The sequence below is a fragment of the Sus scrofa genome, chromosome 14 (genome assembly GCF_000003025.6).
Source record: "Sus scrofa isolate TJ Tabasco breed Duroc chromosome 14, Sscrofa11.1, whole genome shotgun sequence".
Taxonomy (NCBI): domain Eukaryota; kingdom Metazoa; phylum Chordata; class Mammalia; order Artiodactyla; family Suidae; genus Sus; species Sus scrofa.
The window spans coordinates 99,744,879-99,768,943 of record NC_010456.5 but is presented as its reverse complement, the minus strand read 5'-3'; the positions used below and the strand labels follow the sequence as shown (position 1 = coordinate 99,768,943).

General features: G+C 41.4%; 1 protein-coding gene across 3 annotated transcripts in view; it reads right to left on the bottom strand.

The window, feature by feature from the left end:
• Positions 1-24,065, bottom strand: part of PAPSS2 (3'-phosphoadenosine 5'-phosphosulfate synthase 2) — a 98,048-nt gene that overhangs the window by 47,403 nt on the left and 26,580 nt on the right. The window contains exon 1 of one of the 3 annotated variants that reach the window (XM_021073105.1): positions 14,926-15,395. The exons of the other annotated variants lie outside the window; for them this stretch is intronic. Coding sequence (XP_020928764.1) covers positions 14,926-14,931 — 6 coding nt within the window. The 5' untranslated portion in view covers positions 14,932-15,395. Of the gene's footprint in view, positions 1-14,925; positions 15,396-24,065 lie in introns of those variants that run through there. 3 annotated transcript variants of the gene reach the window in all.

Sequence of the window (24,065 nt, the reverse complement as noted above, 5' to 3'; positions counted from 1 at the left end):
GGCCTCTACACCCTGTGAGTCCCCAAACCTTCACTGACGTATTCCTGATGCCCACAGAAGTGGTTACACATTCATAAATCTTGACATAGAGATACACGTCCCGTTTCCAAGAACCTACCCCCATACTCTAGGTTAGCTATAAAATTGTCCTGGTAGCCCCTCCGTGGCACAGAGCACAGCTGTGAATGCCTCTGGATTGTTGTCGATCCAATCCTGATCCCACCCTGTGAGGAAGGTACCCTATAATAAACTAAGCCATTGATTATATGGAGCTGCCTGCCTTGTTTTTTGGGTCTGGAGATGCCTTCTCAGTTCAGTGGGCCATTTGCATGCCCTCTGTTCTCTAACATGAAGATAAACAAAGAACACCTGCAACACAATAATACAAAGACAACCTAATTTTTTAAAATGGGCAAAGGATTTGAACAGCACTTCACAAAGGAAGATACACAAATAGCTCCTACGCACATGAAAAAGCCTCATTGTTACTAGTCATGGGAGAAATGCAAATTAAATGAGATGCTACTGATAATATCTAATATCAGGAAGGATGTGCTCTCATATGTTGATAGTGGAGGTGTAAAGTGGTCCAACCATCTCAGAAACACACCTGGCAGTTTTTCCTAAAACTGAATATTTACTTCCCTATGACTCAGCAATTGCCTTCAGAGACCTTAACGCAAGAGAAATAAAAACTTATACCCACAAAAAAGACTTGAACACTCATATTATTAGCAACTTTTTGGGGCAAAAACTGGAAATAACCATGTGTCCATCAAGAGGAAAATAGATAACAAAAACAAACAAAAAAATGAGAACAAACCCCCCAAATGGTAGACTACTTTTCTAATGGAATAAAGCAATAAAGAGGAATGAACCACTGATAGGGGGATGATAATAAAGGAAAACATTTTTTCTGAGTCAAAGTCTTACACACACACACAAAAACTACATAGGACTCCATTCAGAGGAAGTCCCTAAAGAGAGAAAACTGCTTTGCCAGGTCAGAACAGTAGTTGCCTCTGGGTGATGGCAATGTTTCCCCTTAATAAGGTTTTGAGGTACAGAGGTGTTTGCATTTGGTGGAACTCACGGAACACTGAAGACTGGTGTTTCACTTATATGTAAATTTTACCACACACAAAGAGAGAGCCATTTTAAAACAAAGTAAGCAAATAAGAAAATACTTTGTAAGATTCAGATGGTGGGATGATATTGCTCAATGCTGCAGCATTCCTGAGAAAGGGCTCTGATCCCATCACAGCATGTTTAACCTAAGGGGCTGCTGCCCACCTGTACACACGAACGCCCACCTGAGTTTAATTTGTCCACAGTGATGGTTTTTTCCTCTCTTTTGCCTGTTCCTTCTCCCTACAGGCTGAGATCCAGAATAAACTCCAGGCTTTGTTAATCTTCTGTGGAAACTTTGTTATGATCTTGTTAATTGCCTCCCTAACAAGTGCTTGATTTTCAAACACATCAGAATCCACCGGAAGGAACTGCTCTAATACAGTATACATAGTAGTTAATCTCTGAACTTTTGGTTTGTATTAACTGCATCTTAATCATGGGTGTTTGTCCAGATTTTCTATCAATCACCCCAACAATGTTTTAAACAAACAAAATCTTTTCAGATAGTCAGGTACTGGGGCATTTCAGGAAGATATTTTGCTTCTTATTTATCTCAAATTTGCCCTTGATTTTCTCCAAAAGGCAAACAAATAAAATAGAAGCAGATGTTTTGAAGGATATTTGAACTGCAAAGGGGCAGGGCAGCTGAAATTTTTCTTTTCCTTGCTGAAAAATTTACTCCCTTTTTAAGAGCATATGGTGTTCTAAGCTTTGGAAAGAAAGTGGCTGTCAGAAAAAAAAGATTCTCTCTATGAAAAATAAAACACATGTTAAAGAAAAAAATGCTTGTCTCCCTGTGTATAGAAGCAGAGCACACTGACATCCTGGGCACCTTGTCTAATACTGTCCCTTAGCAGGAAGTGGTCCAGTGACCACAAAGTTGGTGGCACACTTCTATTCTGGGTTCCTAAGGAAAAAAAAAATTGTAGATATCTCTACTGGAGTTCCTGCATGGCGCAGCAGAAATGAATCCAACTAGGAACCATGAGGTTTCGGGTTCGATTCCTGGCCTCACTCAGTAGATTAAGTATCCAGCGTTGCCGTGATCTGTGGTGTGGGTCGCAGACTTGGCTCAGATCTGATGTTGCCGTGGCATAGGCCAGCAGCTGTAACTCCGATTGGACCCCCAGCCTGGAAACCTCCATGTGCCACAGATGTGGCCTTAAAAAGCTAAAACAAAACAAAACAAAACAAAAAAACCTGACACTGGAAGAAGGTAGGGATATTTGCTTTTTTTCTTTTATCTTTTTTCTTTTTAGGGCTCCACCTGCAACAAATGGAGGTTCCCAGGCTAGGGGTCTAATCGGAGCTACAGCTGCTGGCCACAGGCACCACAGCAGCTCGGGATCTGAGCCATGTCTGCCACCTACACCACAGCTCATGGCAACACTGGATCCCCGACCCACTGAGAGAGTCCAGGGATCAAACCTGCAACCTCACGGTTACTAGTCGGATTCATTTCCCCTGTGCCACAATGGGAACTCCTGGTTCAGTTTTTCACTTGCCCAAAGAAACTCCCTCCAGCATGCACAGGAGTTGCATGCCTATGGGTTTTGGAGCCAAGCAAATGAGAGTTTGAAACCCTCTTTGCCACCTGCTTGCTTTTGGACCCTGGGCAAGTGATTAACATCATTGAATCTCCATTCCTGCTCCTGTAAAATAGGGCTAAGAGTAGTCTCCTCACAGGATTGCTGAAAGGATTAAATGTTCTACATGTAGTATCCACGAAAATACAGGACACAGGGTAAGATATTGAATCTGATAAGACCCACGTGACATGACTCTACTCTGGAGACATCATGGTAGTTTGAAGTCTAAGCCACCCAGATTTAGAAGTGTTTTAAGGATTAGGTCAACTCTAGGGCATGTTGGGGGGAGGCGGGGCTTGTGAACAAGTCAGACAATGGATAGAAGGGCACTTGGCAGGGTGAAGCATCACACACACCCCCAAGAGCAGGTTGTTATTCCAATGATCATTTTCTTTGACCCAAAGCCCAACCAGTAACGTGCCACTCAGGTCCACCAGTTCAAAACATCCTTGCTCCACCCCAAACTTAGCTGCTCTCCTGCTGTCTGTCTCAGTCATGAACACCTGCACGAGGAAAACCTTTGCCCGGTCAGCCTCATGAGCTGTGAGATCGGGACATTATCACATGGCCCAGGGTTGCAGTGTGTGTCTCTGCTGGGTCCACCCCTCACTCCCATTGGTGATGCAGAAAGGGGAGTATGAAGGAGCATCTGGAACTCAGGTGGGATAGGCTAGGTCATGGCAGACCACATCAGCCTGGGTTTTGCGTGCCTAGAAGAAAAGAAGCCACAAGCGAAAAGGACTTCAGAGAATTTCATGGCGGGGTGGGGCCTCCCCGAGCCAAATCCAGGCCTGTGACACAGTGAATAGTATTATGAAAGAGAGGGCGCTGGAGGAATGAGGAAGCTGGAAACCACAGCCAAGCTGTGAGTTTCTCAATCCAAAAAGATTTTCTGACGTGCGTGTGACGTCTTCAATAAACAAAGTAAGTGAATTTGAATTCTGTCTACACTCCCTTGCCTCCCACACAGCACACACAGATCCACTTTACTTCTTTAATTACAACTCCACTGTCGCCTTTGAACTTAGCCCTCACCGCTGTTGGGCTATGGTTTCATGGCCCTCTTGCTGATTAAAAGACTTTCAGTGTGCAGTTTAAAGTTTCTTTTAAGGATTGATTTGCAGAAAGGAGCAACCTCAAATACTGCCCACTTGCACATGTGTTATGTCACTCACTGGAGGCTGTGCACTGGGACCCATTTACAGAGCCTAAAACTACTGCCTGAAGACCCACTCCTAGAAGATGGGGGGCATACCACCAGGCTGCCTGACTCCAAGTGCAGGTCTTCCTCTTGCCCAGACAGAACTCCTAGTTTCTAGGGCCAGTTGTGTGACCTGTGTCACAACTTCCTCATTGAGAATGATATGAGATCATGTATATGATGGCTTTGATACTACATAAAAGTGTAAACAATTAAAAATTATTGTTCTCTGGAGTTCACGTCGTGGCTCAGTGGTTAAGGAATCCGACTAGGAACCATGAGATTGTGGGTTTGATCCCTGGCCTTGCTCAGTGGGTTAGGGATCTGACATTGCCCTGAGCTGTGGTGTAGGTCGCAGACGTGGCTCAGATCTCACGTTGCTGTGGCTGTGGCATAGGCCAGCGGCTACAGCTCTGATTAGATCACTAGCCTGGGAATCTCCATATGCTGCAGGTGCGGCCTTAGAAGACAAAAAAGAAAAAAAAAAAATTGTTCTCACTTCATTTTCCTTACTTAACCTGAGTAGCTTCAAATGTTTTACAATTACAAATATTTATTTACATTTCTTTCCTTTCAGAATATTTCCTTGGGGTGAAATGCTTGAATATGAAAAGTTATGATCTATTTCATAAGTCTTACTACGTATTGTCAGTTCATTTTCCAGAAAGACAAAGCCAAATTGCCAGGCTGCCTGCTGCAATATACCTGGCTCTAAATAGCCCAACTAATTCATTATACTTGCAATTTTACCGTTTTCCCCCCAGATTATTTTGTACTTACATAGTTACTAGTAAGAGTATGTATTTTTCCATGTTGTAACTTACTCGTGATATTTGTGTGTTTGGCTCTTTTGATATTAACTAACTAAATCTGGGCAGTGAACTCATCCACTTTTTAAAAATACATTTTGGTTATTTTTTCTGTATTTAGTATAGTGAGATTTTTATTAATTATAATACATACTTTTGTTTACTTATTTTCCTTTTGATACATACTTCATTAAATATATCACATAAAATATATTCTATATATATGACATTAAATAACATTTTAAGAATACATAAAAATATTCTTGTCTTTGATGTCTTCCATTTGATCATTCATTACAGCTGAGCCAACTATGCTCTTCAGACTTCTATTTTGATGTGATGCAATTTATTTTTATTTTTATTTTTTATCTTTATTTTTGCTTTTTAGGGCCAGACCTGCAGCATAGGGAAGTTCCAAGGCTAGGGGTTGAATTGGAGTCATAGCCACCAGTCTATGCCACAGCCACAGCAATGCCAGATCCAAGCTGGCATTTGCAGTCTACACCACAGCTCACAGCAACACTGGATCATTAACCCACTGAACTAGACCAGGGATTGAATCCACATCCTCATTTACTAGTTGGGTTCATTATCACTGAGCCAAAAAGGGAACTCCTTTTTTTTTTTTTTTTTTTGCTTTTTATGATGTGATGTAGTTTTTTGATACACCTAACATTTTTTTTTTTTTTGTCTTTTTGCTATTTCTTGGGCCACTCCCGCAGCATGTGGAGGTTCCCAGGCTAGGGGTCTAATCGGAGCTGCAGCCACTGGCCTACGCCAGAGCCACAGCAACGCGGGATCGAGCCGCGTCTGCAACCTACACCACAGCTCAGGGCAACGCCGGATCGTTAACCCACTGAGCAAGGGCAGGGACTGAACCCGCAATCTCATGGTTCCCAGCCGGATTCGTTAACCACTGCGCCACGACGGGAACTCCTGATACACCTAACATTTTAATAATGTGTCACATCCTTACCTGGATCAGTTTTATATCCTTTCCATCATTATATCCAGTGATCTCAAAATGTTATAGTATAATTCACTTTCCTATTACTCTGAAAATATTTTAGTAGTTTGAATCTGTTTCTGGAATTCTTATATATTTATAATTCCTATGTATTAAAAATTAATGTATCTTCCATATTTCTACAGAATTTTTCTACTTTTAATGTGGATACCTATGGTACTGAGATGTGTTGCTTTGCAATATGTTTTAAAATTTTGAAGCTAAAAAGCTCTTTCCTTCAGACTTTTACTTTATTTTAAAACTCATTTTTCCATGGAAATAAAATTATTCAAGTCTTGTTGAGAACACACAATGCCTCACTATGATTTCCCCTGCTAGTCTCACTAATTCTCAAAGAACCTCAACATCATAATACAGAAAAAGAAATCAGTACCTAAGGATGTTGATAGTAATGTTATTTAAAACAGAAACAATCTCGGAGTTCCCTATGTGGCTCAGTGGAAACAAATCTGACTAGTAGCCATGAAATCACAGGTTCCATTCCTGACCTTGCTCAGTGGGTTAACGATCCCGCATTGCTATGAGCTGTGATGTAGGTTCAAGACGTGGCTCAGATCCCGAGTTGTGATGTAGGCCAGAGGCTACAGCTCTGATTCAACTCCTAGCTTGGGAGCCTCCATATGCTGAGGGTGCGGCCCTAAAAAGACAAAAAAAAAAAAAAAGAAAAGAAAATAGAAACAATCAAAATTTTCATCAATTGACTAGATTATGACACATCCATATGCTGAATATGCACATCTGTATTTATTGATCTAAAATGGTATCATCACATATGCCCAAATAAGAAAACAGATTACAGAGCAAATTTCATTAAAAAATGTATGTATTTATACGTATAGGGTTACAAAGAAAAAAATCTGGAAATGCCAGTAGTAATCACCATGGGGGGGCAAGTAATTCTAAGTAATTATTCTTCCTCTTGCCTCAACATTCTGATTTTTTTCTGTATTAAACTTGGAAATAAATATATTTTTAAATATAAATAATTTCTCAACCAGAAAATAGTGAGGCCAAATGCTTTGGTGCTCAAAGGGTAACAGAAGTGTGTATATAAATTAGTCGCAAGGTACGTTATAACAAACAATAACCAGACAAATCCAATAAATTAGAAAACTAAATCTTTGAGACGAGTCTCTCTAAACTACACAATGAAGTACAGTACACTCTAACAGACAATGCTTAAAGTACAGTCCATTTCACTTGACCAGCAGTAGTTGTCAGTTTTGGCATTTAGTTATTTCATGCAGAGAAAAAAATGCCCACAGAGAAGATATTATGGCTTTAGGAAGTTGATATCACAAATGGAAACCTCTGTTCAACTCTTCCATACATTCTGTTTAGAAGGCAGAGCCTGAGTCTGCTGGAGTCCCAGAGAAAAGTGCCCCAACAATCTTAGTATAAATCTGTAAACAGCTGAATGGCAAGGCCATCTTACTCAACTGTGATGCAATCACTATCCACTGGACATTTAAGGTTTAACTAATCCTGTGGTTATTGGCAGATAAGGAAGTTTTAACTGGAAATGTGCCACTAAGCTCAAAACTGGTAATAGACTCCCCCACCCCCATCCCAGCACCCATGGCCAGCAACTGAAATCCTGAGTAGCAGTAGGTCCTTAACTCACTGGGTTGAGGATCTAATCTGAGCCTCCTCAGTGACCCAAGCTGCTGCAGTCAGATTCTTAACCCACTGAGCCACAGCAGGAGCTCTACTAATAGATTTTTAAAAGTTTACATTGAGGAAAATATGGTTCTAAAGTATTCTGTGTAAAGAGAGGTGGATTGGACATCTGAGCATGCTATTCCACATAAATAGTTCTTGCAATAAGATGTATTTATGTCATATCCCGCTAACAATAACTCCCTAAAAATCACTAACTTTGGAGTGATACCTCATGTTAAAGTACTCCTGACTTATAAGGGAAATAACCATATCAGGTAGATGGTGACAAAATACCAGTTGTGAAAATGGTGACAAATGAGTTGACAAATTCCTAAAAAGAGCAAATTAATCATCTGTCAAAATAGTCACTGGGCAATACAGAAATGGTCCAAATCTGGACTTTATAAATTAAAACCGTGATCCCATGGAAGAAGTTTTAGGACTTAGGTAAAATTTCTTTAAGACCCCATTTTTCACCAATTCCTACCATAGATGGATTTATTGAATAAGCTAATACTGTGAATGAGAAAACAATTTTAGGAGAAAATCCATCCACCACGAAGTTAATTTGACTTTCAGAAGCCACCTCTATGAAATAAACCACAGTTTGATGTCAAATGTCGAGAAACTGAATGCTATGGGGAAAAATGACAACCAAAAAATTGTAAGGAGAGCGTACAGTTAAGACATCTTAAAAAAAATATCCACATGGTTTTGCTTATTATTTTCCAGTATTTTTTCAAAGCATCTAAGAAACATGCAAATTGCTGGAAAACTCTGGATGGCAAATCAGATAACCTGTAAGCATCATTCAGATGTTTGCCAAGGAAAATAAAGAGGCCCCTGTCTTCATGGGATTGTACGCAGTGTTAGAAGTCCTCTAGGTTCGGCGCAGCTTACAGACAGATAGATGGCTACCCGGAGCCCAACCCACTTAAAACGTGGTGTCATTGGGAAGGAAGAAAAGGGATTCTGAGGCTTCCAGTGGTTGGGGAAACAACCTAACTGGCTTTTCCAAATACTCTGCAGACACGGGTCTCTGACACTGGAGAACTTTGACAGCATCTTCTACTTTTTGAACCACTTTCTCTTCCTTTGCATATTTATTCACAGAATCTTCCCACTCTTCTAATACATCGGTGACTCTAAGAACCTAATCGGTTCTGTGCTTTCGGTCTTGCCTCTGCTCACATGCCCCTAAGTCTGCCCGATTTTCCTTTGAAGGCGGGCTCTCGGTGAACTCGCAGCACGGTCAGGCTCTTACTCTGGCTCCAGTTTCGTCCTCTGGTTCCAGTCTCCTCCCTGACCCGCCGGGTCACACCCAGTCCCCGCCTCTCCCCAAACTTGAGAAGCACACGCGCGCGCCTTTCCTGGTGACCTCTGGGTCAGAGGTCTGAGTCAGACTCATCGCCCAGGAGTGGGAGAGGGGCCCCGGTCCTGGGGTCCGGAGCCCAGGAAGCGGCCCCTGGGGAGCTAGCCACATGCCCGCCGCAGTGCAACGTGGGACCTGGTGAACCCAGGTGCTCGGATACCTGTGCAGCCCCCTTGTCTCCTTCTTGACGTCCCCTCGACACCGCAGGGGACAGGGTGAGGCCCGTGCCACTGGGGTACCATTTTTGGGAGTCGCCAATCTGGCAGGGCGTACACGAGGAGGGTCGCGGACCTAGCAAGATATCTGCTCTGGCCTGCCGTTCACATTTGACATAACAACCACTTGAGTTACTTTCCATGCACCGTGAGGAAAACACTACGCAGACTCCAAAAAGACTCCAAAAGAATATTCTACCAAATACTCCGATGTGCTCCTCCGATGTGTGCAGGTCATCAAGAACAAGGACAATCTGAGAAGCTATCACTGTCAAGAGGAGCTTAAGGATGGAGTTCCCGCTATGGCACCGTGGGTTAGGAATCCCACTGCTGCATCAGCTTGAGTGGCGGTGGAGGTGCAGATGTGGGGGTGGGGTGGTGGTGAAGTTCAATCCTGATAGTTGCAAGGGGTTAAGGATCTGGGGTTCCCACAGCTGCAGTGGCACCTCTGGCTGGAATTCAATCCCTGGCCTGGGAACTTCCATATGTCTCCTGGGTGCAGCCATTAAAAAAAAAAAAAAAAAAAAAAGGAGCTTAAGGAGGCATGAAAACTAAATGTATTGTGAGATGGGATCCTGGAACAGAAAAAAATGATTTTTGGTAAAAAGTAAGGAAATCTGAAAAAAGCATGGACTTCAGTTAATCATAATGTATCTTTAGTGCCATAGTTGTAGCCAATGTACCACACTAAGGTAAAAGTTAACAGCAGGGCAACTGAAGTGCAGGGCATATGTGAACTCTGTACTGTCTTCTCCATTTTTCCCCAAATCTAAAAACTGTTCTAAAAATTAAAGTCTATTCTTAAAAGAGTGCTTTTTAATAAGATTCAGCAATAAACAAATTCATGAAAACCTAAACATTTCATAATCACCTTAGCCTCTGCACTGCTGGATCTTTTATCCTTCCTAATCGTATTTCTTAAAATCACCTTCCCTATTATTTTGCTTCTAATTTAAGGATTAAAAATACTTGGAGTTATTTGAGAAATCCTTTTATAAGCATACCATGGAGTAAAGAAGAAGGACAGAGAAAAAAATGGCTAAGACATTGATAAGAGTTAAGTACAAAGATAAGTTGTGACATATCCTCATCGTTTACGGTGACATTTTTAGATATTACAAGTCAGATTGAGCTTGAGAGGAAGCTGATGAAACCTTGCAGTGCCCTCTTCTGAGCCCCTTTTATCCCTTCAAAATGGAGGTGAACTAATTTTCTTTCAAGCCCTCTCTATGTCCCCAAACATGCTTTATGACACACGTAGTCTTTCATCTTCCATACAAGGGGATGTGAGTAAATAAAGGAAAAGGAGGGGGAAAAAGGAGATCTGAACCTCCTAATGAGAAGAGGGGGGGGAACCCTTCAAAATGGCTATGTTTTTTGCCTCAGAAATAGGAAAGTAGAAAGAAGCTATTAGATGAAGTTTATTACAGGATAAAAGAGTTAATAGTTTTGGATCAAAACATCCAGAAACTGCATACTGTCCTAGAGTGGACCCAGGATGGAGAAATATGTGGCTGGAAGTTGGGGGTGAATGTGTATGAAGTTCCTTCTCAGAGTCCCCAGGAGAGGGGTTTATACACCCCGGATGCTCACAGATATTCACACCTGGACCCAAAAGCCTCCTTCTGAGATGTGGACGGGGACTGCTTACACCTGCACTGAGAAGAAGGTGGAAAGATGAGCAAGGATGGGGAGAAGTTTAGATTCTAATATTCCTGGTGCATCAGACTGATACTTTTAAAACACATTTCCGGATTGAAGAAGGTTCTTAATGATGAAACTCTCCCAAGGCCAACATAACTATTTCCAAGTTAATCTTTGGAACATGACTTGCTCTTAAAGTGACTGTGAAGGCTTATAGAAGCCACTGCTCTCATTCCTTTGTAATTACATATCATTCCTCTACAAGTCCTGGTTTTCTTGGCAGTCTTACTCATCTAAGGATCTTTCTTCCAGTTTCCTCTGTGAATACCCTGACTTAGAGCCTTCTTATGACTTCCACTCTCTCTCCACCTTATCTGATAAGCAGGCCTCCTCCAGATGGTCTTCAGTCTTGGTCCAGAACCAGTGGCCCCATCTCTGTCATGCTCTCCAATACAACTTGTGCTGGGACCTCCTGGCTCGTTCGAGTACATAATCACATTTCACTCCTCAGACCACCTGATACTATGAACTCCTTCTCCAGCCTTCACCTTTGCTTGTCTTCTTAATCACGATTTGGAGTCTCCTCCTGGCTGGACTGCCCTACGCTGCTGTGAATACACATCCCCCGTGCCTCGCCTGGCTTTTTGGACCTTATCCCTTGACACAGTCCCCCATGAACCTTGCTCTTTCTTGTCTCCTGGAGGCAGTAAAGCATCTATAACACCCATCCTTTGGCTCAGAACCCTTTATTAATCTCTTGCTCTCTCACTTCCTCTTCCAACTGATAATCAGATTAATTTTCTAAACATCCTTAATCATGTTACTTTCATATTCAGAACTTTCGATGGCTTCCCATTGAATAAAGTCCTTTTACAGAATAAAGTCCAAATTCTTAGACTGGAATTTAAGGCCCTCCATTTTTCAGGCTCCAGTCACCTTTACAATCACATTTTCTAGTTACAGTTGCAGAACTTCTGTTCCAAGCAAGAGGTCTACTCAAGGTGTCCTGAACACAGCTTGTTCAGGCACATTTGTACCTTTTCTCATTCAGCCCATCCTACCTAGAAGAACGTCCATACCCTCCATCTAACCACATATTGCCTGGTCTTTAAGCAGCACAAACCCCACCGGTTTGAATTGCCTTCCTTGATGCCTTCTGCTAAATTCCTATCCCCATCAGATCCTGTGCCCTTAACCTGGATGTTTTAGACTTGTACCTAATGTTTTATAAATTCAGAGTCTTATATTTTAGATTTCATTGTCAGCCCTCCATGGTAGGGGCTAGAGCTTATACAGCTTTGATTTCTTGACAGGGTCCAGCTAAGAGGAGATAATATGGATTTTGAGGTTGGACTAGTTAGAGCCAATTCAAATTCTGGCTCCAGTAAAATGTTGAACAACTTAGTCTAAACTTTCTAAATCTCACAAAATTGTGGGATTACAATTCTGGTAACTGCTGCAAGGATGAGAAAGAACAAGCAAATATGGAGTAGATGGACTCCGTCATTGTCACTTCAGTGGCTCAGGTCACTGCTATAGCACAGGTTCGATCCCTGGCCTGGGAACCTCTGCATGCCAAGGGCACTACCGAACAAACTATGGTCCTCATCAGCACATATGCTTTAGTATCAGTACTCAATAAAATAATGTATTCCAGATGTTGGTTCCAGCCACCTTTATGGCTAAGAAGGTTATACCCTTCTTAAAGTGAGACCTGCTGTGTCCTAAATCTTCTCACAGCCATCACTACAGAAAAGAGCCAAAGCAATCCAAACTTTGTAATAACTAGACCTCCCATTCAAAAATACATTTGCAAAAATATCCTTTGAAATCTGCATCAAGGAACTATGTATAACCATTTATGAATATAGTTCTGGGTGAGCTTCCCATATTCTCTGAAAAGTAATTAAGCCAACACATTTCAGTTAATGCTGAAATCCAAGTCATTATGCCTAATCCAAGAGAATATTGAAATGGATACTTATTTAATACACTGCTTGAATATATTAAATGGGCCACATGCTCTGTCAGCACATCCTCACATGGATTACTCCATTGGTTTTTCTTCACCAATATCAACAATCCAGAGATCGCCAACTAAAGTGTATATTACCATGACAGGGAAGAGCCCAGCAGCTTGAAATGGCCTGAAATCACCATTCTGAAAAGTTTACAGCAAAAAGCTGTCACATGGGATTTCCCAATGTGGCACAGTGGGTTAAGAATCTCACAGCAGCAGCTCAGGTCGCTGTAGAGGATGCAGGTTTGATTCCAGGCCCAGAACAGTGAGTTAAAGGATCCAGGGCTGCTGCAGCTATGGTGCAGGTTGCAGCTGCAGTTCCTGGCCCGGGTATTTTTGTATGCCTCAGGTACAGCCATTAAAAAAAAAAGTCTGTCACATGCAAACATTGCTTACTCTCTGCTCAAGAATTATCAATTGAAAAATTCATCTGCTACATTGCCTCTTCTTGGTTCACAGCGGTAGATCCCTAAGGATAAGAAAGGTTGCTTAAACCCATCATGATCTGGGGTAAACAGACTCATAGAATGTTAGTGTGCTCATTCCTGCCCAGCTCAAAGATGTCCTTTTATGTGTGTAATATTCTGATGATTCCATTAAGACAATTCAGGGAAAGGAAACAAGATCAGAAGGCACAGTCTCCCATTTGAGAAGGTTTCTGCCTCTGTAAGGAAGCACAACGTGAAGGGCAATTGTGAAAGAACCTCAAGGCCTTTCTCAAGATTCACTGTCATCATTAGAAGTAAAGGACTATCAGAGTTCCCATCATGGCTCAGCAGTTAGCGAACCCGACGAGCATCCATGAGGACTCAGGTTCGATCCCTGGCCTTCCGCAGTGGGTTAAGGATCTGGCGTTGCCGTGAGCTGTGGTGTAGGTCACAGGCATGGCTAGGATCCAGCGGTGCTGTGGCTCTGGCACAGGCTGGTGGCTATAACTCTGATTGGACCTGTAGCCTGGGAACCTCCATATGCCACAGGTGTGGCCCTAAAAAGACAAAAAAAAAAAAAAAAAAAAGTACAGGACTACAATCCATGGCAGTATGACTTGCATGCCCACCAGTAGCTTCAAACAGTTTAAATAAATTACTGTATCTAAAGTGTTTAAAACACTGCTAAGTGGTAGTCGCTATAATGATCATCACTGACAAGATCTTCCATGCTTACTTGATCTCTTTGCCCTGCACACTCAGTGAAGAGCTACAGACTCAACCTCTCCAGCTGCCTCCTCTGTCATCACTGATTGTGCTAGATTGACCCAAGCGGAGGAACCAGTATGCACAGGCTGAATCAATTTGATTCTCTTAAGAATTTAAACTGTGCAAAACAGTCAGGTATATGCTCAATCTTTATGTGGAGGTGTATGTAGAACCTGTACTAGAGTTGCCACATCAAGACTCTGGGAGCAGAAACTGAACAGCCAAGAATCCCTAAAATAATATCCCCCTTCCATTTTATCCCATTGACCTGGAAAATTCCTTCTCTCCTTAGCTTCCAAGATATCATTCTATCCCTGTGCTTTTCTGCCTTCCTCCTTGTCCCTCACAGGCTCCTTCACACATTCCTATTCCCCCTCCCCTTAGATGTTAGGGTTCTGCTCCAGCACTTCTGTTCTTCTCCTCTATATCCCTTAGTGACTCTAACTTTTCCCAAAGTTTGGTCTATTTTCAGTATGCTATGGGCTGCAAAATCACTTATCTTCAGATATTCAAATGCCTAACAGGTATGGTTACCCCAGAGCCACTGAACTCTACATCACCAAGAATTCATTTTCTTGTCATCACCCCTACTCCTTTTCCTATATTCCACACCACTTGTAATGACCCACATGTCTCTCCATTATTTTAAACTTGGAGACATCCCGCTGCTCCCTCCCTCACTATAAAAAAAAAAAAAGAAAAGAAAAAGAAAATAAAAAGCAATCTACCAGAGTCCTGTCCATTTTACCTCAGAAGTACTTCTCAAGTCACCTCACTGTTGTTAGTTAGCTAATCATTCACAGCAATCTCCCTGATTGCCTTCAAACTGGACTCCCTAACAAGCTATTCTCCCCTTTGCCACCAGAATAAAATTCTCTTGCTTAAAACCCTTGGGCTTCTACAGTAAAGTCCACAGACCTCACTTTGTGGCCATTCCTTCCTTTTCTGCTTTACCCACTGCCCTTCATAACCTTGAACTCCATGAACCAGCCCCACAAACCCAATGCACCAGTCCAGAATAAAGCTTTTTTTTTTTTTTCCATGCTTCTGTGCTCTTACCCACATTCTCCTTGCTTGGACTGTTCTTCTCTCGATTCGTCTGCTTACTCACTTGTGAAGGTGTGGCTTAAACATGGCTGTGAGGCATCAGCTAATCTCCCCACCCACAGACAGATTTTGCTTCTTCCTCTGAACCCACAGTATCCTGTTTCTACTGATAGCTCATTTCCCAAACTTACTTAAGACTCTGATGTAAGATTCTGAAAGGGTACTTGTTAAAAATACAGATTCCCAGGCCTCTCCCCAAGAGCTTCTGACTCAGTTGGTCCAGGGTAGGACCCAAGAAACTGTGTGTGTTTTTCAAGTGCCTCAGGGGATTTTAATGCTCAGGCAAATCTAGGAAACACTAACAATATGAAAGAACTTAACACTAACTGTGGTTATAATAGTTCCCCCTTATCTGCAGGCAATACCTTCCAAGAGCCCCAGTGGATGCCTGAACCTCCTGCATGCTATGTGTTTCCCTATATTAATGGACAGGGAGTATGCACAGCATGGACATGCTGGGCAAAGGCAAGATTCCCTTCCTGGGCAACATGGAGCAGGATGTCTTGAGATTTCAACATGAAACTCAGAATGGTACACAATTTAAAACTTGTGTACCATTTATGACTTATTTATTTCTGGGCTTTTCCATTTAATATTTTCACTCCATGGTTCACCTCAGGAAACAGACTGTGGAAAGGGAAACAGCAGGTAAGGGGGGACTACAGTGTCTGCTGATTTGTCTGTCTACTTTATCATACTGGGAGCTGGGTAGTCTGTTCTACCCACATTTGTCTTGGAATCCATGCGTCTGGAATGTCGTAGGAGTTTAGAATTGAATGAGCGTTACGTATTTTTCCTCAGACTATGTTTTCATTCCCATGATAGTTCATAAAAGTGGATAAGTTACTCAAAAGTCTATTATGGGCAAAAGTAGAGGCCAGGTGTTGAGACCGTCTTGGAAGAACCTGGCTCCCCAGGTGTTGGACTGGGTGATAAGAATGTCAAATATTTTTTCAAAATCTTGGCTGAGTTACAGATTTAGAGGCAGCCAAACCTGTTAGTACTGTCTGACAGATTCAGCAATATTAATTAAAACTCACCATGCAGAAAGACAGACGCTCTTGCCCTCACCCCACCTCCCTGGATGTACATGCCCTTAAAGAAGCAGAGTGGCATAAACCTTAAAAGCATGGGCAACATATCACAATGACTAGTAGGGCATCCTGGTTCTGCCAGCAGCCTGCCCTTGGGAAAAGGCAGCCTGCCCTTGGGAAAATCACCTCTCCTTCCTTCATTTGCAAGTGCTTTTTTTTTTTTTTTTTTTTTGGTCTTTTTAGGGCCATGCCTGTGGCATATGGAGGTTCCCAGGCTAGGGGTCCAATCTGAGCTATGGCTGCCAGCCCACGCCACACTCACAGCAATACCAGATCCGAGCCACATCTGCATACTACACCATAGCTCCTACACATACATACATAATGGAATACTACTCAACTATAAAAAAGAACAGAATAATGCCATTTGCAGCAACATGGATGGAACTAGAGACTCTCATAATAAGTGAAGTAAGTCAGAAAAAGAAAAACAAATACCATATGATAGCACTTATATCTGGAATCTAATATAGGACATAAATGAACTTTCCACAGAAAAGAAAATCATGGACTGGAGAACAGACTTGTGGTTGCCAAGAGGGAGGGGAATGGAGTAGGAGAGACTGGGAATTTGGGGTTAACAGATGCAAACTATTGCCTTTGGAATGGATAAGCAATGGGATCCTGCTGTGTAGCAATGGGAACTATGTCTGGTCACCTGATTTTTTTTTTTTTTTTTTTTTTTTTTTTTTGTCTTTTGTCTTCTTAGGGCTGCATCTGCGGCACATGGAGGTTCCCAAACTAGGTGTCGAATCGAAGTTGTTGCTGCTGACCTACACCACAGCTCACAGCAATGCCGGATCCTTAACCCACTGAGTGAGGCCAGGAATCAAACCCGCAACCTCATGGTTCCTCGTCAGATTCGTTTCCACTGCGCCAAGACAGGAACTCCTATGTCTGGTCACTTGTGATGGAGCATGATAATGTGAGAAAAAAGAATGTATACATGTATGTGTGACTGGGTCACTTTGCTGTGCAGCAGAAAATTGGCAGAACACTGTAAATCAGCTAAAACTGAAAAAATAAAAGTAATTATTTAAAAAAAAGAAAATGTACATAAAACAGCACAGGGCCTGGCCAGCCCTTAAGCCCTCACTAGATGTTAGCTAAAATAAGAAAAATAGTTGTTAATAATGAGAATTAAAATGGTTAACTTACTAGCAGAAGAATTATAATAATAAAGTGAAAGATGATAAAATTATGAAGATGGCCCTAGTGTTTCCCTCTGCTCAGTCTTCCTGAAACATGTAGGGTAGAAAGAAATCTGATTTCCCTTAAAACTTTAGGGCATTCTCCTTTATTTTCCAGCTGTGAAACCTCTTTAAGCCCTGCTATTTCTAACTCAGCACAGAGCAGAATGCATGGCTCTCTTACCTACATGCAGAATGCACAGTTGTATCTATTGACTAAAGCATAGACCAAAAGAGCACCAGTAGTCCATAATTTACCTGTCACAGAAACTTGGAGTTTCTAAAGCTGCACCCAAGTGTCACAAAACACCGCAGAGTATGGCTTGTCTCGTCATGTCCATTTCACAGATGGCCAAACTGAGGTTCAAAGATGTTAAGTATTTTGCCCAAGGTCATACTCAGGGTCTCGAATCTAAGTCTTCTGATTCCAAATCAAGCAACCTTTGGTATCTTAAAAGCTCAGGTTAGAAATAAAACCAGACAGGGCGAATAAGTTCTCAGAAGTTACCATGGCGTCCTGATAAAGATGTGTTTAGGGATGGCTGACAAAGAACAAGAAGGCATAAATGATGCCTAAAAAAGCCTTCGCCCCCGCTCCCCGCCACCATCACCAGAGGATGTAGTCTGGGCTTTCGAAAATGTATGTCTTGTTTATCTCATGACATTTATTCCTGACCTCTACTCTTCACTATTAGATCTAGCTTCTAGAAATCAATCACCTGGGCCTTCCCCCAGATCCATTCCTGGACTCCGTCCTCTTCTGAGAGTCTGTTCATTTTAAAACTCCTTAGAAACGACCTCTGCTCACCTGTTTTAACTCTTCCTCACCTGCCAGTTCTGACATAGTTCAACACTCATCCTTCTCTGTGGCATCTCCTGCATCTTTTTCCCGCATCTCTCACACTCTGCTTTTGTATTCTACATACCTGTCAGTCCAATTAAGTTCCCCCCAAAGTCTGAGCTGTCTCTTGCTTCTGGACCAATGCCCACGTCATTCTCTCTTTCTCTTTTTTTTTAATTTAGTTGTTGATAAGTAATATTCACATGATTCAAACTTTAAATATTTATGTACCAAAAGGTACACAGAAGAGTCTTGCCTTCAACCCCACAGCCCATCTGCCTCATCTCTACCTTCCCTACCTCTGAAAACGGGTAACCACGTCTATGAGTTTCTTGAGTATCCTGTCAGGTTCTTTACGCAAATAGAAGTAAATGTTAAAACATGTATATACCATGTGTTTAACCTTCCTTTCCTATGACACACCTCGCTTTTTTCTATCTAACTTGGCAAATCTTCCCCTATCACGACAGACTTTTCTAACTTCAGGCAAGTAAGAAAAATAGAGGGTTGTTTTGATCAGTCTAAAGAGGAAGTTTGAATAAATAAGAGTGGCTGGGATGAATAAATAAGAGTGGCTGGATTTTTATTCCTTAGAAATTATCCCTGCATAATGTTCCACTGTATGCATATACCATACATTTTTTAGTTAACTAGTTTCCTTTTGATAGACATTTCAAAAGCTTCCAACCTTTTATTATGCAACAAAGAATTATCAGAAGTGAGATAACTAGTCAATATGGACATTTGTGATATTGATCCATATAATGAAATTGCTCTCCACAGAAGGTGATATCAACCTCTATTTTCACCAGAAACACATAGGAGTTTCAGGTTCCCCATGGCATTGCCACAGAGTATGTTATCAAGAGTTTGGATTTCTTCCAATTTGATAGATGAAAAATGGTATTTCAATATGATTTTAGTTTGAATTTCTGTTATTATTAGTGATGCTGTACACTTTTTATTTTGTTTAGGACTGTTTGTATTTCCTTTATTTTTCAAACTCTCATTTGCACCCTTTCCCTGTTTTTCTATTACATTGTTGGTCTTCTCCTCATTGACTTATAGGTGCTCTTTATATATTAGGTCATATTTCCATCAGTTCTTTGTCCTTTGACTTTTTTTTTTTTTTTTTTGGCCATGACTGTAACATGTGAAAGACCTGACTAGGGATGGAAACCACACCACAGCAGTGACCTGAGCCACCAGCGTGACAACACCAGATCCTTGACCCACTATGCCTCAAGGTAACTCCAGTCCTTTGACTTTTTGAATGGTGTTATTTATAACTTTGTTTATGGTGTTGCATTTCATGTTTTTTTGAAAAATGTAGTTAAATTCAGTATTCTTTTTCAACTGGAATTCCAATTTTCTGGTTATACTACTGCTTGGACATTATGGATGGGATTGAATGTGAGCACAACTTCAGGCAAGTAAGCAAAATACAGTCTAATGAGTAAGTTTGAATAAATAAGAATGGTTGAATTTTTATTCCTTAGAAATTTCTACAATTCTTCAGATTTTTCCACTGAAGAAGAAAGACAGAATATATAATCTCAATTGTAAATAATATATTAAGTCCTTATAAGACTGAGATTTAATGAATTTATGATTATATTAAATTTACTTATGTTTTACCACTATATTTTGAAAAATAGTGAAACAAAGTTTAACAATAAACGATAGAAGTGCCATATGCCTAATTTTTAAAAAAGCTTTATTAAAGTGCAGTTGATTCGCAAGGTTGTGATAATTTCTGCTGCACCATATGCCTAATTTTTACACTTGAAAAATATTATATATTAATCAGCTCTTTAATGTAGTGTTATTATAAATGTTATAAATTCCTTGGAGGAATGATACAAACTTACGATTATTTTTACTTTATAGTAGGGCTCAATGTTATACCTGACAAATTGTACACATTCATTTTCCTCTTGATCAAATTCAACCCTGTCAGGAATAAGTATATTAAAGATACATGACTTACTTGATTAGAACATTAGAACAAAGAGTATTTGGAAGAAGATAGGTAACATTGTGTCCAGGAGAGTGGCTCAAAAATCAAATAAAAAACTGGGAGGTCCTGCTGTGGCTCGGCAGTTAATAAATCTGACTAACACCCATGAAGACACAGGGTCAATCCCTGGCCTTGCTCAGTGCGTTAAGGACCCAGCATTGCCATGAGCTGTGGTGTAGGTCACAGACTTGGCTCGGATCTGGCGTTGCTGTGGCTGTGGTGTAGGCTGGCAGTTCTAGCTCCGATTTGACCCCTAGCCTGGGAACTTCCATATGCCACAGGTGTAGCCCTAAAAAGAAAAGAAAAGAAAACAGAACAAAACCCGTGAGCTGCTAAAAACAACTACATTATAGGAGAATAGTATGTGTTATCTCAGGAGACTAGAGTTTTAAAGCCAATTCTGAAATGTCAGACATCATAATTTTTCAAAGTTTAGATAATTTTTCCAGCAAGACCTCATATCCTATATTAAGAAATTCAGCTTTCCCACTTTACCTTGACATTAGTGGTGAGCATATCCATCGGCTGGGGGTAGGGGGTGGGGATGGCTGAGATGGAATACAGAATCCCGGTGGAGCAAGGGAGTGTGTGGTGGGGCACGAGGAAGACTATATGAAGACATTGGGGAGAAGAGAAGGCAGTTTCAGAAGTTGAGAAGGACTAAATTCAGACATTCTCAAATAGCTGCACCCTCCCCCTCCTATCCACCAGTGAGTAAAATTGCCCTTTTTTTTTTTTTTTTTTTTTTTTGGAAAACTGCCACTCTCCTGGCTAGCACAGTTCACAAATTCCACAGTGGAAAGGAGTGTCTGGAAGGAAAGGACAATGTTCTACAGAAGGCAGACTGCATGTTTTAACTTATATTAAAAATGCCTTTCAAAAATTTTTTTAAACCTCTCTATACATATATACACAATCACGTTTGTCATTAAAACAAAAACAACTCTTCCATCCAGATTTGAATGCTGTCAAAATCACCTCCTATTTTCCAGAGCAGGAAACAGTGTGGATGAGCTGCTTTCATGGGTAAGGATTATCTGTCCTCTGAGAGAAGGAGAGTACAGGTACTCTCCTGTCATTACATCAAAGATCCAGCTGCCTTCCTGGGTAAGGATTATCTGTCCTCTGAGTGAAGGAGAGTACAGGTACTCTCTGCTGTCATTACATCAAAGATCCAGTAACCTTTTGCATCTGGCTGAAGATGGTTAGGAAGAGATGCTGGAGCAGAGCATCTCATTTCCTCTCGACGATGGAATTGGGGAGTAAGTGGTCCTATTTATGCTCCTCCGCTTCCATCCAGGAAGGGGCCAAGAACTGGCCTCCTGTAAGCTTTCTTGTATGGGGTTCCTAAAAATGGGTCTCTCTTTCCAGTGTTAATCTGTAGCCTCCACTTGAATGTCCCTCAGGAAGCAACAGGAAGAAAGATGCATTTGTGAAAATTTTCTACAAAACATAAAGTATGAACTGACATTTCATTTCCTACAAATATCCAGAGAAGGCTTAATACAGGGCTAAAAAAATCTCTCTCTCTCTCTCTCTCTATATATATATATATACACGTGTGTGTGTGTGTGTAACTGTATATAGCCCAAAACAGTCCTGGGGTTTCTTCAAATACCACAGGACCAAAAGAGTTAAAGCCCGAGATTCACTAATAAAATAGATGTGCTAAACTCTCCTCTCAAGAGTCTATTCAGATTTTAAATATATTTGTGAAATGGGGGGCCCAGCTTGAGCCCAAACACAGGATTTATATGGATTTGGACCCATCAGGTGAACTACTGGGGCCGCCTGGACAGCCCTTACTCTAAGCTCAGTAAACTTGACCTAGGAACAAAACTTTAGTCTCGGGGGAGGGATGAGTTCATGTGTTGCCTGGTGACAGAGATTTGTCTCCTGGTCCAGCTCCCACAGCCTCACAATTGAATCTTTTAAAAGGACAGAAGAAAGTCAAAACCAGATCAGAGAACCACTTCACTCAAGAAATAGAGTGAGGTTTGATCCAACCATCCCACTCCTGGGCATCTATCCAGAGAAAACCATAACTCAAAAAAATATATGTACTCCAGTGTTCGTTGCAGCACTATATACAATAGCCAAGCTATGGAAACAACCTTATCCACTCCTCTGTAAGTGTCCATCAACAGAGGAGTGGATAAAGAAGATGTGGTACATATATACAATGGAATATTACTCAGCCATTAAAAGGAAAGAAATAACGGCATTTGCAGCAACATGGATGGACCTAGAAATTATCATGCTAAGTGAGGTCAGTCAGACAATGAGACACCAACATCATATGCTATCACTTACAGGTGGAATCTAAAAAAGGACACAAAGAATTTCTTTGCAGAACAGATACTGACTCACAGACTTTGGAAAACTTATGGTTTCCAAATGAGACAGGTTAGGGGTTGGGGGGGATGCACTGAGGGTTTGGGATGGAAATGATATAAAATTTGGTTATGAAGATCATTGTACAACTATAAATGTAATAAAATTCATTGAGTAATAAAAAAAAAGAAAAGAAATAGAGTGAGGTGGAGATCATGGGCTCTCAGGTCAGGCCACCTGGACTCAAGGTCTGGCTAGACCACAGTAGCTGTGTGACTTGAGGTAAATGAACTCTAAAGCTGCTCAAAGCCTTAGTTTCCTCATCTTCAAAATGGACAGAATAAGAGCACCTACTTCACTGGGTTGTTATGAATATCAAGACACCCAACTGCCATTCAGCAGCAGCAGTCCTGTAAGTAAATCAAGGTGTTCCACACAATAGAATACTACATAGCAATGTACCACGGCACACAACAATAAGGATGGGTCTCACAAACACAGTGTCGAAAGAAGCTGGGAAAGAAGTACACACTGTACTTCATTTACCTAGAACTCAAAAACAGGCAAAGCAGAGAACCTGGAACATTCAAAGACATGGCAGATCTTCTGAAAGAGCTGATGGTGCACCTGACACGTCACACCGTGAACTAGACCTGTCATGAGCACATGTGAACCTTGCCTTGAGGACTCATAGAACATTCGTGAGACTAGGAGGAGAGCCTGAGAAACATGGCTTACCTTTACAGCTACAACTGGAATGATACATTTAATCACATACCCCATGCCTGCTTTCACACAGGCAGCTGGAAGAGACTCCAGCAGCCATGATCCAGCTAGTCAAGGCAAAAATCGAGGTACCAAGGGGAAAGACTAGGATTTTTTTTAAATAAGAAAAAAAAAAAAAAACAACAGGATTAACCTGAGGAGCTGGCTTCAGTATTAATTAATCATGTATTAAGCTCACCCTGCAACTCTCTATTTTGCTGCATTTTGTAGACATGGATAAAATGTGACTGCAAATGGATTCAAAATGACAGTGCAGGCTGCATATTAATTCTTACTTTTTTGCTACTATGTAGTATAAGCAAGATATTTCATCTGAATAAGTGGAAGAAGCTGAAAGTAGCTCTTAGTGGGCCTGATTCCCTGACCATGTCTTGGACCCTTCATGAATCCACATGGAGACAAAATATTTCCCACCACAATTCTGCAGGATGGTTAGGCAGCAATTTAGTACACTCATGCAAATTTACACCACAGTTGTTTGGTTCTTGTCAGGTGATGGAAACAGAGTGGATGTGAGGAATTTTTGCTCACACATATGCAAGACTCACTTTGTTGAACTATGGTGCTTCTGGGCCTGGTCTGCATGCAGGAACAGCACAGTTAGGAATACTCTGCACTACCCTCAGAATCTATGGGGGAAAAGCACAAACTGCATCTTAGGGCTTAAAACCCACCTTACCGTCTGTCATCATTCCTTGGATGAACAAGAGCTTCCACATGCTTTGCCTTCACTCTGGGTCTAGTCAGCTGGCTCAGCTCTCCCTCTCAACCTCTTAATCTGCTTTTCCTCTACATCCCTCCTCCTTCTTCTGACTCACTCAGCCCCC